Source organism: Giraffa tippelskirchi, chromosome 7, assembly GCF_054371585.1.
Source record: "Giraffa tippelskirchi isolate mGirTip1 chromosome 7, T2T-mGirTip1v1.2.pri, whole genome shotgun sequence".
Taxonomy (NCBI): Eukaryota; Metazoa; Chordata; class Mammalia; order Artiodactyla; family Giraffidae; genus Giraffa; species Giraffa tippelskirchi.
In genome coordinates, this window is record NC_137281.1 from 64,738,311 (window position 1) to 64,753,535 (window position 15,225).

At 55.0% G+C, this 15,225-nt stretch overlaps 2 protein-coding genes across 3 annotated transcripts; both read right to left on the minus strand.

The window, feature by feature from the left end:
- Positions 1 to 1,071: 1,071 nt before the first annotated feature.
- Positions 1,072 to 2,860, minus strand: LOC145514039 (uncharacterized). Of its 2 annotated transcripts, none has more exons than XM_081511123.1 (3): positions 2,691 to 2,860; positions 1,979 to 2,291; positions 1,072 to 1,671 (listed from the first exon to the last, which is right to left on the minus strand). In XM_081511123.1, exons 1-3 carry the CDS (start codon positions 2,823 to 2,825, stop codon positions 1,100 to 1,102), a joined length of 1,020 nt encoding a protein of 339 aa, XP_081367249.1. In that variant the 5' UTR covers positions 2,826 to 2,860; the 3' UTR covers positions 1,072 to 1,099. The 2 variants fall into 2 exon arrangements, with proteins under 2 accessions (XP_081367249.1, XP_081367248.1); XM_081511122.1 differs by having other exon boundaries at positions 1,072 to 1,728.
- Positions 2,861 to 8,711: 5,851 nt separating this feature from the next.
- LOC145514041 (uncharacterized) lies at positions 8,712 to 10,521 on the minus strand. The gene is made up of 3 exons (XM_081511125.1): positions 10,333 to 10,521; positions 9,621 to 9,933; positions 8,712 to 9,370 (listed from the first exon to the last, which is right to left on the minus strand). The coding sequence occupies exons 1-3, from the start codon at positions 10,465 to 10,467 to the stop codon at positions 8,742 to 8,744; spliced, it is 1,077 nt and encodes a 358-aa protein (XP_081367251.1). The 5' UTR covers positions 10,468 to 10,521; the 3' UTR covers positions 8,712 to 8,741.
- Between the last annotated feature and the right edge of the window lie 4,704 nt (positions 10,522 to 15,225).

Below are 15,225 nucleotides of genomic sequence, written 5' to 3' on the forward strand. Positions count from 1 at the left end.
GAGCCGCCAGGGTTTGGGAACCAGTGCTGGGGCCAAAATGACTCCACAGCTGTTTTCCTTCCTGGGGAGGGTTCTGGCTCCAGTGGGAATGGCTCAAGTCTCCTAAGGTTCTGAAAGCCCACTGTGTGCAGATTCACGGTACACAGAGAGGAGAAGGTGGAGTCCTGCCCTGGAGGTGGGCACAGCTCACGGATGAGCCAGGCAGGCAGGCAGGCAGGCAGGGCATGAGAACACCTGAGCTGCCTTCATGAGTGAATGGTGTGGGGGCAGAGGAAGAGAAGCCGGTCTGCTCCCTCATGTGGTGCCCAGGGCAGGTTGTCCCCAGAGGAAACCCTTACGACGGTGAGGACTATCACTGCTGTTTCCCAAGGGGTTCCGTCGGTGCGTGTCTTCCCCGGAGCGGTCAGGCCGTCTCTAAAGTACACTGGCCATGGGCATTGCCTCTCCTTGGAACTTCCCATGTGTTTCTCTTTTTTATGGAACAGTGATTTTTTAGAGGGGTTCTGGGCCACAAGGTTGTTGGGTCATTTTCTAGCCTTCTGTCGTGAAGAACGCTTTCCTGGGCGTTGGGGTGGTTTGTTGTTCCAGCTCCCTTTCTTGGCTTCTTTTGGGAGCTGGTGCAACAAGAGGAGCTCAGCCTCTGCCTTCTGGCTGAGATGTCACCCTTCAAACAGCAATGCCTGCCTGGAGATAATGATGGCATTTGCCAAAAGGGCTTCGTTTGGCACATGATATCTTGAAAGGACGTACACCGTCCTTTCAGCTATCAAAGGCTAGTTCAAATGACATACAAATGAGAACTCTCCAATGGAGTCTTACAGTAGGTGGAGAGTCCGAAAAAAACTCCTTCAGTCATTTCACTGAGAGTCATTGATTGGGGACACCAAGAATATAGGAAGGAATGCAGAAAGAAAAGATGAAATTGTGTTCAGGATCGGGGGGAGGGATGAACAGGGCGTGCTTGCCTTGAATCCAGGCTTTGTTGGGGGGTGGGGCATAAAGATCGAACGGGTCTGAAACTACAAAGTGGGATGGTAACACAGTATCACCAGAGTTACACAACAGTGTTCCCAAATTGCAACAATGATGAAAAAGTTTACTAATCCCAACTTAACCAAGAGAAATACAGGAAACCATACACAAAATAAAACATCACCAGAAAGGTGGAAACAAACCAAATGCAAAGCAGTTCAGGGGAAAGGAACTCCATGTCCCCTGGGGGCAGACCGAGTTGCCGGCGTCCACGGTGAGCAGACAGGGATGGAGGCTGCAGAGCCGACCGCTCCCCTGGACGTGGTGTTTCCGGCAAGGGCTCTGGGTCTCTGCCCAGAGCGGGGGCTCGTTCTTCCTGCAGGGGCGAGTGAGTCATCGTCGGCGTCTGGGTGTTGCGCGGGAGCCAGGGCAGGCTCTCCCTGCCGAGGCGGTGACTCCTCCTCTGCCTCGGGTTCTCCTGCCAAAGCCCGAGCAGGTACAGGTGCACGTGGAGGTGGAGGTTCTGGCTGAGGGGGTGGGACATCAGTGCCTGGGGCTGGGGGCCCTGCAGGCACGGAGATCCGATCTGCCCGGTGTGCTGGCCAGTACCCAGCTGGCCTGGTGTCTCTGCGAGGGCAAGTCTCGGTTCTCCATCTGGCCTCGGTGGATCCCTGGGTCCTGCACCTGGAGCCACCACCTCTGTAGGGACAGGTCTGGGAAGTAGAGCCTGGTTCCAGTTGGAGGCCAGTGCTAGAGCTGGGGGAGAAGCAAAGTTTGCCCACAGGCCAGCCTTGGCATGTGCGTATCCCGGGACAGAAAGCTTCCAAGAGATTCCCAAAGAATACCCAGGGTCGGATGTCTTTTGGGACTGAAGTGTGCAAGATGGGGGTGGGGGTGTGAGGCCAGCGCTTGCTGCAGGCCCAGCAGCATCTTTCGGGGACTCGTCCGTGTGTAGCTCAGCACCCCCTCCCCACACACTCCCGTGCACCAGCCCCAGCGTCCTCACCTCTGTGCTCTGGCGTGCTGGGCTCCAGGTCCTCCTGCTGCCTCAGAGGCCGGGGTTCTCGGGACTCTGGGTCGGAGCCGGGTGTGCTGAGCTCCGTGGCAGCCTCAGACTGGGCCGCCGGGTGTATCCTGGGCGGTGTCTCGGCAGCAGGCCTTCCCCGCCTCCGCTTCGCCCCCGGTGGGGCTGATGCCTCCGTGGGCACGCTCACCTGGAGCCTGCACTGGGCCTCACGGGCGGGGGGGTGGTGCTCCGACCCCTCCCTCCGGGAGGTGGACGGGGTGTCCCCGTCCTCGGCCTCATCACGTGGGAAGCTCTGCAACGACAGTGACCGTCAGCCAGCCGTGCTGGGAGTTTTCCGAGCTGGGCCTGGCCAGTGGAGCCGCTGCTTCTGCCTGCTCGAACTTCTCTTCCCAGAAGGGTCAGAGACGTGTGTCTGCTCAGATCCCCACCCGGGAGGAAAGAGACCCACCTGAGGGTGTGAGGTCAGCCTGGGCGGCCGGCGCTGCCCGCACTCTCCCCATCCCACCCAGCCTGCTCTCCCCTGGGGTGTGGACACAACTTGTCCGCAGGCTTCTGACCCCACATCCGCCTGGGCTTCCTTGAGGGAGACACACCCCGAGAAACCCGCATCCACACACACAGGCAAAGGACCCGGTGTTTCCGGGTGGCATGGGAGAGGTGGCCCGGCCCCGCCTGGGGCTCCCCGTGTTACCTTTCTGTTTCTCCGGGCAAAGGGCCAGAGGCCTCTCGGGGGTGCCCTGAGCCAACGTCGACAGGGTGCCCACGCACACTGCCTGTGAGCTCTCCTGAGGCCCCGGCCTCTGGGCAGGGGCAAACAGCAGAACATCCTGGCAGCAAGTGATCTGGCTGGGGGCTCCTCTCCGCTCTGGAGGCCTGGATACCCGGGTTGCGGGTTCTGTTGGGTTCTGTTGCCGGCAGGTGACATCATTTCCTGGGGTTCGTGCTGAGGTCCCTTCCCCAAAACTTCGCAAGGGAATCTCTGGGTTTCTGACTGCTCGACCACCCCCCTTAGGCCATGTGCAGGCACAGTGACAGCCACACAGCCCAGCCCACAGCCCTGGGGAGGCCTGGGTGCAGCCAGGGCCTGAGCTCCGAGGACCCCGCTGCTCTCAGACCAGGCTCCTTCTTCTCATAAGTGGTGTGGCCCTGGACAAGCATATGCCCCTCAGGGTTTCCCCGGTCTCTCCATCTGCAGAGTGGGGGTCATTCCCCCATCTGTTTCCTAGGTCTGTCGGCCTACGAGCAGCTCCATGCCTTTCCACCTGGGGCTGATATCACGTGGAGCTTGTGCGCTGAGACTTCAGAAAGAAAGACTCCATCCAGGGCTGACACAGCACAGAATGGGGCAGAACGAGGCCTGGATGCGCCGTGGTACCCAGGAAAAGGCACTCCCCCTCCTGACTGTTTTGAGACCCCGCATGCAAGTTGGAGGACCGAAAGGAAGACTCGAAGGTCTCCCTCTCTGATAGAAAAGAGTAGCCAACTTTCTGGTCCTCTGTTTCCATTGAGATTCTGTTCAAGTGTCCCAGCTCGGCTTCTGCGGGTGGCTGAGCTTCTAATGGCTCCCTGCGTTCTTGTCTTTTCCTCTCCAAACCTTCCGTCCGTTTCCCCCTTCTGGGGTGGATGGGCGCTGTCATTGCTTCTACCTTCGAGACAGATTGATGAAAAGTCTGGACCATCGACTCCTTTCCTCTCTTTGGTTCCGTGTCTCTCTCTGGCTGTGTCCCTCTCTTTTCCTTTCTCGATTCAGTCTGTGTCTTCCTCTTTCTCTCTCGTGTGTGGATGGATGGATGCTAGGAATGCACATGTATATGATTAGATGAGGGTTATGTTTTAGGGATAGGTTAGAGGGAGAGAAAGGCTTTAGGTCGGAGTTGGTCATGGGGGAAGGGTCAAGGGTGGTGGTGGTGTTTCTTGGAATCTGAGTGCTGTGCATTCTTCGTCTCTTTCCATATGAACCCCTTCTCAGATACACCACTTGCAAGGAGTCTCTCATGTTCCGTTTCCTATCTTTTGCATTTGTGAATGCTTAGCTTCTCTGTTGTGAAGAGGTTCCATTGGATGGAAACCCATTGGTGTACTTGGTTTCCCTCTTTCCCTTACTTGAAGAGACCCATTTCTACCTCCGCCCAGCAAATGGCAAGGAGACTCTGATGTTAAGGAGCCTTTGACCTACGCTTCTTTCTAGCTATCTCATGACATCAGTCTTTAGGGTGAGGTTTTTCCCCGATATTGAGGTGGTGTGAGATCAAAACCAATAGCGTTCTTCAGATGTAGCTGTCTGGTTTTCCCATGGACATTGATTGAAGAGGCTTTCTTGTTCCCATTTGGATATTCTCCCCTTCTGTGTCAGAGATGAGTTGACCTTGGATGCCGGGGTTTGTTTCTGGACCCTCAACTTTATTCCATCGATCTGGATCTGTGTGTGTTGTTGTATTCCCAATAGCATACTGTCCTGCTGCTGCCGCTGCGGCTAAGTCACTTCAGTCGTGTCTGACTCTGCGCGACCCCATGGCCTGCAGCCTACCAGGCTCCTCCGTCCAGGGCATTTTCCAGGCAAGAGTACTGGAGTGGGTCACCATCGCCTTCTCCGATACTCTCCTGAGGATCCTAGTTTGGTCGTCTAATTTCCTTTCACACAACCTTGGACGTCCGTATCGGGGCTTTTTCGTCGGATTGTATTGACAATTTAGGCTCTTTTCTGTTTCCGTAACCCCTTTTGCAATTCTTTGTTCGGTGCGAACATGCATTGGCATTTTGGGAGGAATAGCATCGAAGCTGTGGATTGCCTTGTGGGGCTGTGACATCATTTCCCCAATAGGAATTCTTTCAAGCCCTGAGCACAGCTTCTCTTTCCAGTGATTGGTGTGGGCTTGATCTTCTTTCTTCCATCTCTCGCCGTTTTGTGAGAACAGGTCCTTCCTTCCCTTCTGGGTTAGATGGACTCGTGGGTATCACTTCAGTGAATGGCATTGTCAGTGGGGGTGATAATTCCCTTCTCATTGGAAGACTTTGCGGTGAGTATTAGAAGTGCAAGTGATTTCTCTTCCCCTTCCTCCCTGTCCATTTCTCAGAGCCACCGGGAAACAGAGGCCTCATCCAGGGTCACACAGGCCTGAGGGAGTGCAACTAGACTGTTGTTTCTTCAGGCCCTCAGTGCTGGACATCATCCGGGATACTCTGTGTGTGTCTTCCTCAGTCTGGCGTCCCTTCAGACCTTTCCCTAGTTTTCACAGGCTTGTTGTGTTGGTGTTCTTTGTCTGTTTGGAGACACGTCCTTGAGAAGCTTTGTGTTTCCACTCATTCGTCTCGCGATGTATGACCTGTCTTTTGCTTTTGTAATGAGGTCTTTCCCACGGTAGATATCTTTGATTTTGCAAAGTCCACTGTATTCTCTGGGTTGTTTTGTGGACTGCCTTTTAGTTTTGTGTGTGAAGACTCAAAGCACGTGTCCGGTTTCTGCTCATTGTTCTTCTAGATTTGTGACAAGTTTTCATGGAAACTTTGTCTAGGGATAACTGGAAGTGAACTCGGTGTAAGGTGTCAAGTCTCCATCTCCATTCATGTCATGCCCTGCAGTTTCCAATTCCCTGTTCCTGAGTGGTTTTGGAGACCTTGTGGGAAGTTTGGTTGCATCGGAGTTTGCATTTCCACCTTGAGTAGATTCACACTGTTCTGCCCTCAGGGACACTGTCAAGGGGGAGTGAGGAGCAGCCTGCACTTGCAGCAGTGACCACACGGTGGGGCGAGTGCTGCTGTCCCCTCTGGGAGCCCCAGGCCACAGGCATCCCAGTGAGGAGCCAGCTCTGTGCTCAGCTGAAAGGAGTTATTCTCTCAGGAGCCTCTGAGCCCTTGCCTTTGGATCACCCAGGGTGGGCATTTACTGTGACAGAAAAAAATTGCCCTGAATTCCATGGACGGAAGAGCCTGGCTGTGTAGAGTTTGTGAGTTGCCGTGAATCAGACACAACTGAGGACACAAAAACTCAATAGACTAAAACACTTTTTGGGGGTGGGGGGAGTGAAAGGGGGTGATGTGGGGTTTTTTGTCTTATATAATAGCCAAGGGAAATCTAGTTTAAACCTAAATTCACATAGATGGGAAAGGTATAGCTCTCCGTCACCCTATTAAAAAAAAAAAAAAAAAAAAACGACTTAACTTTTCTGAAAGTTTATTTAGTAGCTTCCTTGAGCAGTTCATTGTGAAGCATTTTATTTTTTTTCTGTGACATTGGCCTCATTAAAAAGTACGGTTTGCGTTTACTGGATAATTTTGTTCATTGGTTTGTTAGGGAATCTTGGTAATATTTGAGTTTCCTGGGGAGCATGGTCACATGACCTGGCCCTGGCCAATCGGTGCGTTCCACCTCCCTGGCCACTGTGATTGGCTCCGGACTGGGGCAGTGCCCAATCGGGGCCCAGGGCCGGGCCTCACGTTGGAAGCCAGGGGAAGACGAGCTCTCGTCCTGCTGGGGTAGGGGAAGGGGTGGGGCCGGGGGAGGTCAGGCTCCAGCAGTGGGAGGGGCTTGAGGTCCGCCTGCGGCAGTTGGTGACCTTCCTGCTCCCCTCAGGGCAGAGCCGCCGGCCTGAGAATGAGGGCGCTGCTGAGCCCAGGGGCTGGGATGGCCCGTTGCTGCTGTGGTCCCAGAGCTCCACCCGAGACCTGAGGGAGGCCGTCTGCCCGTGAGTCCTCTCCCGCTTGTCTGTCAGCTTGTTTGAAGCATGCTGGGTTTTCTGCCCAGCTGGCTAAGGGGAGTCCCTGGAAATGCAAGGGTGTGGGTTTTGGCAGACTTCAGGGAAGACATGCCAGATGAGCCTGGGAGACTCCAGCTTAATCTGGATTCAGGAGATATCTCTTCGGGCCAGCTAGTAATTGTAGGATAAGCCTAATGAGTCTTCACAGGATGAAGAGAGTAACGTGCCAAGGTAGCAATCGATGTCCTCCTTCGAGAGGATGAAGCTGGTGCTCAGAGAAGGGGGGAACTTGGCCACAGCAAGGAGGTGTGCACCCAGACAGAACCCCCAGATCCGGCCATTTGAGCTCAGGGAGGCCACTGGTGTGGCTTGTCCCTGTGGCAGGGGCCGAGGCACGCAGCCCACCCTGATTCCTGCGGGGGCCTGACTTGGGAAGTGCCATCTGGTAGCTTTGAGACTCACCAAACCAAATTGCACTGGAGAGAGGAAGGACACCTTCCTTCATCCACCCCCCACCCCCGCCGGATTCCCACATACCCTGACCCCTTTCTCTGGATTTCGGAGCCATTTCCAGAGTCCCGCTCATATGACCTCATTCGAAGTGCACTGTGGACGAGCTGCCATGTGCAGCTGCTACCACAGCAGCCAAGGGCTTTAGCTCCCGAGTACCTCCCTTCCTTTGGAACTTGGGGGCCCTCTACTCCCCACTTGCACACCACAGACCTTTGCTGAGGATTGTGGGGACCCTCACTCAGTTTGCAGCACGTTGTAGCCATCCCTGTCCTCTCAATACCTCCCTTGCAACTCAGCTTGTGAGCTCCTTTGGAGCAGCGTGGCCCACCTGGCTGCAACGGAAGAGACACAGCTGACAGGGAAACAACAGCTTAGATCTGACAGCCGGAAAGCTCTGTCAAAAGGGACCTCCCTCTTCACACCGTAGAGGCTGTAGGAGCCGCCAGGGTTTGGGAACCAGTGCTGGGGCCAAAATGACTCCACAGCTGTTTTCCTTCCTGGGGAGGGTTCTGGCTCCAGTGGGAATGGCTCAAGTCTCCTAAGGTTCTGAAAGCCCACTGTGTGCAGATTCACGGTACACAGAGAGGAGAAGGTGGAGTCCTGCCCTGGAGGTGGGCACAGCTCACGGATGAGCCAGGCAGGCAGGCAGGCAGGCAGGGCATGAGAACACCTGAGCTGCCTTCATGAGTGAATGGTGTGGGGGCAGAGGAAGAGAAGCCGGTCTGCTCCCTCATGTGGTGCCCAGGGCAGGTTGTCCCCAGAGGAAACCCTTACGACGGTGAGGACTATCACTGCTGTTTCCCAAGGGGTTCCGTCGGTGCGTGTCTTCCCCGGAGCGGTCAGGCCGTCTCTAAAGTACACTGGCCATGGGCATTGCCTCTCCTTGGAACTTCCCATGTGTTTCTCTTTTTTATGGAACAGTGATTTTTTAGAGGGGTTCTGGGCCACAAGGTTGTTGGGTCATTTTCTAGCCTTCTGTCGTGAAGAACGCTTTCCTGGGCGTTGGGGTGGTTTGTTGTTCCAGCTCCCTTTCTTGGCTTCTTTTGGGAGCTGGTGCAACAAGAGGAGCTCAGCCTCTGCCTTCTGGCTGAGATGTCACCCTTCAAACAGCAATGCCTGCCTGGAGATAATGATGGCATTTGCCAAAAGGGCTTCGTTTGGCACATGATATCTTGAAAGGACGTACACCGTCCTTTCAGCTATCAAAGGCTAGTTCAAATGACATACAAATGAGAACTCTCCAATGGAGTCTTACAGTAGGTGGAGAGTCCGAAAAAAACTCCTTCAGTCATTTCACTGAGAGTCATTGATTGGGGACACCAAGAATATAGGAAGGAATGCAGAAAGAAAAGATGAAATTGTGTTCAGGATCGGGGGGAGGGATGAACAGGGCGTGCTTGCCTTGAATCCAGGCTTTGTTGGGGGGTGGGGCATAAAGATCGAACGGGTCTGAAACTACAAAGTGGGATGGTAACACAGTATCACCAGAGTTACACAACAGTGTTCCCAAATTGCAACAATGATGAAAAAGTTTACTAATCCCAACTTAACCAAGAGAAATACAGGAAACCATACACAAAATAAAACATCACCAGAAAGGTGGAAACAAACCAAATGCAAAGCAGTTCAGGGGAAAGGAACTCCATGTCCCCTGGGGGCAGACCGAGTTGCCGGCGTCCACGGTGAGCAGACAGGGATGGAGGCTGCAGAGCCGACCGCTCCCCTGGACGTGGTGTTTCCGGCAAGGGCTCTGGGTCTCTGCCCAGAGCGGGGGCTCGTTCTTCCTGCAGGGGCGAGTGAGTCATCGTCGGCGTCTGGGTGTTGCGCGGGAGCCAGGGCAGGCTCTCCCTGCCGAGGCGGTGACTCCTCCTCTGCCTCGGGTTCTCCTGCCAAAGCCCGAGCAGGTACAGGTGCACGTGGAGGTGGAGGTTCTGGCTGAGGGGGTGGGACATCAGTGCCTGGGGCTGGGGGCCCTGCAGGCACGGAGATCCGATCTGCCCGGTGTGCTGGCCAGTACCCAGCTGGCCTGGTGTCTCTGCGAGGGCAAGTCTCGGTTCTCCATCTGGCCTCGGTGGATCCCTGGGTCCTGCACCTGGAGCCACCACCTCTGTAGGGACAGGTCTGGGAAGTAGAGCCTGGTTCCAGTTGGAGGCCAGTGCTAGAGCTGGGGGAGAAGCAAAGTTTGCCCACAGGCCAGCCTTGGCATGTGCGTATCCCGGGACAGAAAGCTTCCAAGAGATTCCCAAAGAATACCCAGGGTCGGATGTCTTTTGGGACTGAAGTGTGCAAGATGGGGGTGGGGGTGTGAGGCCAGCGCTTGCTGCAGGCCCAGCAGCATCTTTCGGGGACTCGTCCGTGTGTAGCTCAGCACCCCCTCCCCACACACTCCCGTGCACCAGCCCCAGCGTCCTCACCTCTGTGCTCTGGCGTGCTGGGCTCCAGGTCCTCCTGCTGCCTCAGAGGCCGGGGTTCTCGGGACTCTGGGTCGGAGCCGGGTGTGCTGAGCTCCGTGGCAGCCTCAGACTGGGCCGCCGGGTGTATCCTGGGCGGTGTCTCGGCAGCAGGCCTTCCCCGCCTCCGCTTCGCCCCCGGTGGGGCTGATGCCTCCGTGGGCACGCTCACCTGGAGCCTGCACTGGGCCTCACGGGCGGGGGGGTGGTGCTCCGACCCCTCCCTCCGGGAGGTGGACGGGGTGTCCCCGTCCTCGGCCTCATCACGTGGGAAGCTCTGCAACGACAGTGACCGTCAGCCAGCCGTGCTGGGAGTTTTCCGAGCTGGGCCTGGCCAGTGGAGCCGCTGCTTCTGCCTGCTCGAACTTCTCTTCCCAGAAGGGTCAGAGACGTGTGTCTGCTCAGATCCCCACCCGGGAGGAAAGAGACCCACCTGAGGGTGTGAGGTCAGCCTGGGCGGCCGGCGCTGCCCGCACTCTCCCCATCCCACCCAGCCTGCTCTCCCCTGGGGTGTGGACACAACTTGTCCGCAGGCTTCTGACCCCACATCCGCCTGGGCTTCCTTGAGGGAGACACACCCCGAGAAACCCGCATCCACACACACAGGCAAAGGACCCGGTGTTTCCGGGTGGCATGGGAGAGGTGGCCTGGCCCCGCCTGGGGCTCCCCGTGTTACCTTTCTGTTTCTCCGGGCAAAGGGCCAGAGGCCTCTCGGGGGTGCCCTGAGCCAACGTCGACAGGGTGCCCACGCACACTGCCTGTGAGCTCTCCTGAGGCCCCGGCCTCTGGGCAGGGGCAAACAGCAGAACATCCTGGCAGCAAGTGATCTGGCTGGGGGCTCCTCTCCGCTCTGGAGGCCTGGATACCCGGGTTGCGGGTTCTGTTGGGTTCTGTTGCCGGCAGGTGACATCATTTCCTGGGGTTCGTGCTGAGGTCCCTTCCCCAAAACTTCGCAAGGGAATCTCTGGGTTTCTGACTGCTCGACCACCCCCCTTAGGCCATGTGCAGGCACAGTGACAGCCACACAGCCCAGCCCACAGCCCTGGGGAGGCCTGGGTGCAGCCAGGGCCTGAGCTCCGAGGACCCCGCTGCTCTCAGACCAGGCTCCTTCTTCTCATAAGTGGTGTGGCCCTGGACAAGCATATGCCCCTCAGGGTTTCCCCGGTCTCTCCATCTGCAGAGTGGGGGTCATTCCCCCATCTGTTTCCTAGGTCTGTCGGCCTACGAGCAGCTCCATGCCTTTCCACCTGGGGCTGATATCACGTGGAGCTTGTGCGCTGAGACTTCAGAAAGAAAGACTCCATCCAGGGCTGACACAGCACAGAATGGGGCAGAACGAGGCCTGGATGCGCCGTGGTACCCAGGAAAAGGCACTCCCCCTCCTGACTGTTTTGAGACCCCGCATGCAAGTTGGAGGACCGAAAGGAAGACTCGAAGGTCTCCCTCTCTGATAGAAAAGAGTAGCCAACTTTCTGGTCCTCTGTTTCCATTGAGATTCTGTTCAAGTGTCCCAGCTCGGCTTCTGCGGGTGGCTGAGCTTCTAATGGCTCCCTGCGTTCTTGTCTTTTCCTCTCCAAACCTTCCGTCCGTTTCCCCCTTCTGGGGTGGATGGGCGCTGTCATTGCTTCTACCTTCGAGACAGATTGATGAAAAGTCTGGACCATCGACTCCTTTCCTCTCTTTGGTTCCGTGTCTCTCTCTGGCTGTGTCCCTCTCTTTTCCTTTCTCGATTCAGTCTGTGTCTTCCTCTTTCTCTCTCGTGTGTGGATGGATGGATGCTAGGAATGCACATGTATATGATTAGATGAGGGTTATGTTTTAGGGATAGGTTAGAGGGAGAGAAAGGCTTTAGGTCGGAGTTGGTCATGGGGGAAGGGTCAAGGGTGGTGGTGGTGTTTCTTGGAATCTGAGTGCTGTGCATTCTTCGTCTCTTTCCATATGAACCCCTTCTCAGATACACCACTTGCAAGGAGTCTCTCATGTTCCGTTTCCTATCTTTTGCATTTGTGAATGCTTAGCTTCTCTGTTGTGAAGAGGTTCCATTGGATGGAAACCCATTGGTGTACTTGGTTTCCCTCTTTCCCTTACTTGAAGAGACCCATTTCTACCTCCGCCCAGCAAATGGCAAGGAGACTCTGATGTTAAGGAGCCTTTGACCTACGCTTCTTTCTAGCTATCTCATGACATCAGTCTTTAGGGTGAGGTTTTTCCCCGATATTGAGGTGGTGTGAGATCAAAACCAATAGCGTTCTTCAGATGTAGCTGTCTGGTTTTCCCATGGACATTGATTGAAGAGGCTTTCTTGTTCCCATTTGGATATTCTCCCCTTCTGTGTCAGAGATGAGTTGACCTTGGATGCCGGGGTTTGTTTCTGGACCCTCAACTTTATTCCATCGATCTGGATCTGTGTGTGTTGTTGTATTCCCAATAGCATACTGTCCTGCTGCTGCCGCTGCGGCTAAGTCACTTCAGTCGTGTCTGACTCTGCGCGACCCCATGGCCTGCAGCCTACCAGGCTCCTCCGTCCAGGGCATTTTCCAGGCAAGAGTACTGGAGTGGGTCGCCATCGCCTTCTCCGATACTCTCCTGAGGATCCTAGTTTGGTCGTCTAATTTCCTTTCACACAACCTTGGACGTCCGTATCGGGGCTTTTTCGTCGGATTGTATTGACAATTTAGGCTCTTTTCTGTTTCCGTAACCCCTTTTGCAATTCTTTGTTCGGTGCGAACATGCATTGGCATTTTGGGAGGAATAGCATCGAAGCTGTGGATTGCCTTGTGGGGCTGTGACATCATTTTCCCAATAGGAATTCTTTCAAGCCCTGAGCACAGCTTCTCTTTCCAGTGATTGGTGTGGGCTTGATCTTCTTTCTTCCATCTCTCGCCGTTTTGTGAGAACAGGTCCTTCCTTCCCTTCTGGGTTAGATGGACTCGTGGGTATCACTTCAGTGAATGGTATTGTCAGTGGGGGTGATAATTCCCTTCTCATTGGAAGACTTTGCTGTGAGTATCAGAAGTGCAAGTGATTTCTCTTCCCCTTCCTCCCTGTCCATCTCTCAGAGCCACCGGGAAACAGAGGCCTCATCCAGGGTCACACAGGCCTGAGGGAGTGCAACTAGACTGTTGTTTCTTCAGGCCCTCAGTGCTGGACATCATCCGGGATACTCTGTGTGTGTCTTCCTCAGTCTGGCGTCCCTTCAGACCTTTCCCTAGTTTTCACAGGCTTGTTGTGTTGGTGTTCTTTGTCTGTTTGGAGACACGTCCTTGAGAAGCTTTGTGTTTCCACTCATTCGTCTCGCGATGTATGACCTGTCTTTTGCTTTTGTAATGAGGTCTTTCCCACGGTAGATACCTTTGATTTTGCAAAGTCCAGTGTATTCTCTGGGTTGTTTTGTGGACTGCCTTTTAGTTTTGTGTGTGAAGACTCAAAGCACGTGTCCGGTTTCTGCTCATTGTTCTTCTAGATTTGTGACAAGTTTTCATGGAAACTTTGTCTAGGGATAACTGGAAGTGAACTCGGTGTAAGGTGTCAAGTCTCCATCTCCATTCATGTCATGCCCTGCAGTTTCCAATTCCCTGTTCCTGAGTGGTTTTGGAGACCTTGTGGGAAGTTTGGTTGCATCGGAGTTTGCATTTCCACCTTGAGTAGATTCACACTGTTCTGCCCTCAGGGACACTGTCAAGGGGGAGTGAGGAGCAGCCTGCACTTGCAGCAGTGACCACACGGTGGGGCGAGTGCTGCTGTCCCCTCTGGGAGCCCCAGGCCACAGGCATCCCAGTGAGGAGCCAGCTCTGTGCTCAGCTGAAAGGAGTTAGTTTCTCAGGAGCCTCTGAGCCCTTGCCTTTGGATCACCCAGGGTGGGCATTTACTGTGACAGAAAAAAATTGCCCTGAATTCCATGGACGGAAGAGCCTGGCTGTGTAGAGTTCGTGAGTTGCCGTGAATCAGACACAACTGAGGACACAAAAACTCAATAGACTAAAACACTTTTTGGGGGTGGGGGGAGTGAAAGGGGGTGATGTGGGGTTTTTTGTCTTATATAATAGCCAAGGGAAATCTAGTTTAAACCTAAATTCACATAGATGGGAAAGGTATAGCTCTCCGTCACCCTATTAAAAAAAAAAAAAAAAAAACGACTTAACTTTTCTGAAAGTTTATTTAGTAGCTTCCTTGAGCAGTTCATTGTGAAGCATTTTTTTTTTTTTTTCTGTGACATTGGCCTCATTAAAAAGTACGGTTTGCGTTTACTGGATAATTTTGTTCATTGGTTTGTTAGGGAATCTTGGTAATATTTGAGTTTCCTGGGGAGCATGGTCACATGACCTGGCCCTGGCCAATCGGTGCGTTCCACCTCCCTGGCCACTGTGATTGGCTCCGGACTGGGGCAGTGCCCAATCGGGGCCCAGGGCCGGGCCTCACGTTGGAAGCCAGGGGAAGACGAGCTCTCGTCCTGCTGGGGTAGGGGAAGGGGTGGGGCCGGGGGAGGTCAGGCTCCAGCAGTGGGAGGGGCTTGAGGTCCGCCTGCGGCAGTTGGTGACCTTCCTGCTCCCCTCAGGGCAGAGCCGCCGGCCTGAGAATGAGGGCGCTGCTGAGCCCAGGGGCTGGGATGGCCCGTTGCTGCTGTGGTCCCAGAGCTCCACCCGAGACCTGAGGGAGGCCGTCTGCCCGTGAGTCCTCTCCCGCTTGTCTGTCAGCTTGTTTGAAGCATGCTGGGTTTTCTGCCCAGCTGGCTAAGGGGAGTCCCTGGAAATGCAAGGGTGTGGGTTTTGGCAGACTTCAGGGAAGACATGCCAGATGAGCCTGGGAGACTCCAGCTTAATCTGGATTCAGGAGATATCTCTTCGGGCCAGCTAGTAATTGTAGGATAAGCCTAATGAGTCTTCACAGGATGAAGAGAGTAACGTGCCAAGGTAGCAATCGATGTCCTCCTTCGAGAGGATGAAGCTGGTGCTCAGAGAAGGGGGGAACTTGGCCACAGCAAGGAGGTGTGCACCCAGACAGAACCCCCAGATCCGGCCATTTGAGCTCAGGGAGGCCACTGGTGTGGCTTGTCCCTGTGGCAGGGGCCGAGGCACGCAGCCCACCCTGATTCCTGCGGGGGCCTGACTTGGGAAGTGCCATCTGGTAGCTTTGAGACTCACCAAACCAAATTGCACTGGAGAGAGGAAGGACACCTTCCTTCATCCACCCCCCACCCCCGCCGGATTCCCACATACCCTGACCCCTTTCTCTGGATTTCGGAGCCATTTCCAGAGTCCCGCTCATATGACCTCATTCGAAGTGCACTGTGGACGAGCTGCCATGTGCAGCTGCTACCACAGCAGCCAAGGGCTTTAGCTCCCGAGTACCTCCCTTCCTTTGGAACTTGGGGGCCCTCTACTCCCCACTTGCACACCACAGACCTTTGCTGAGGATTGTGGGGACCCTCACTCAGTTTGCAGCACGTTGTAGCCATCCCTGTCCTCTCAATACCTCCCTTGCAACTCAGCTTGTGAGCTCCTTTGGAGCAGCGTGGCCCACCTGGCTGCAACGGAAGAGACACAGCTGACAGGGAAACAACAGCTTAGAT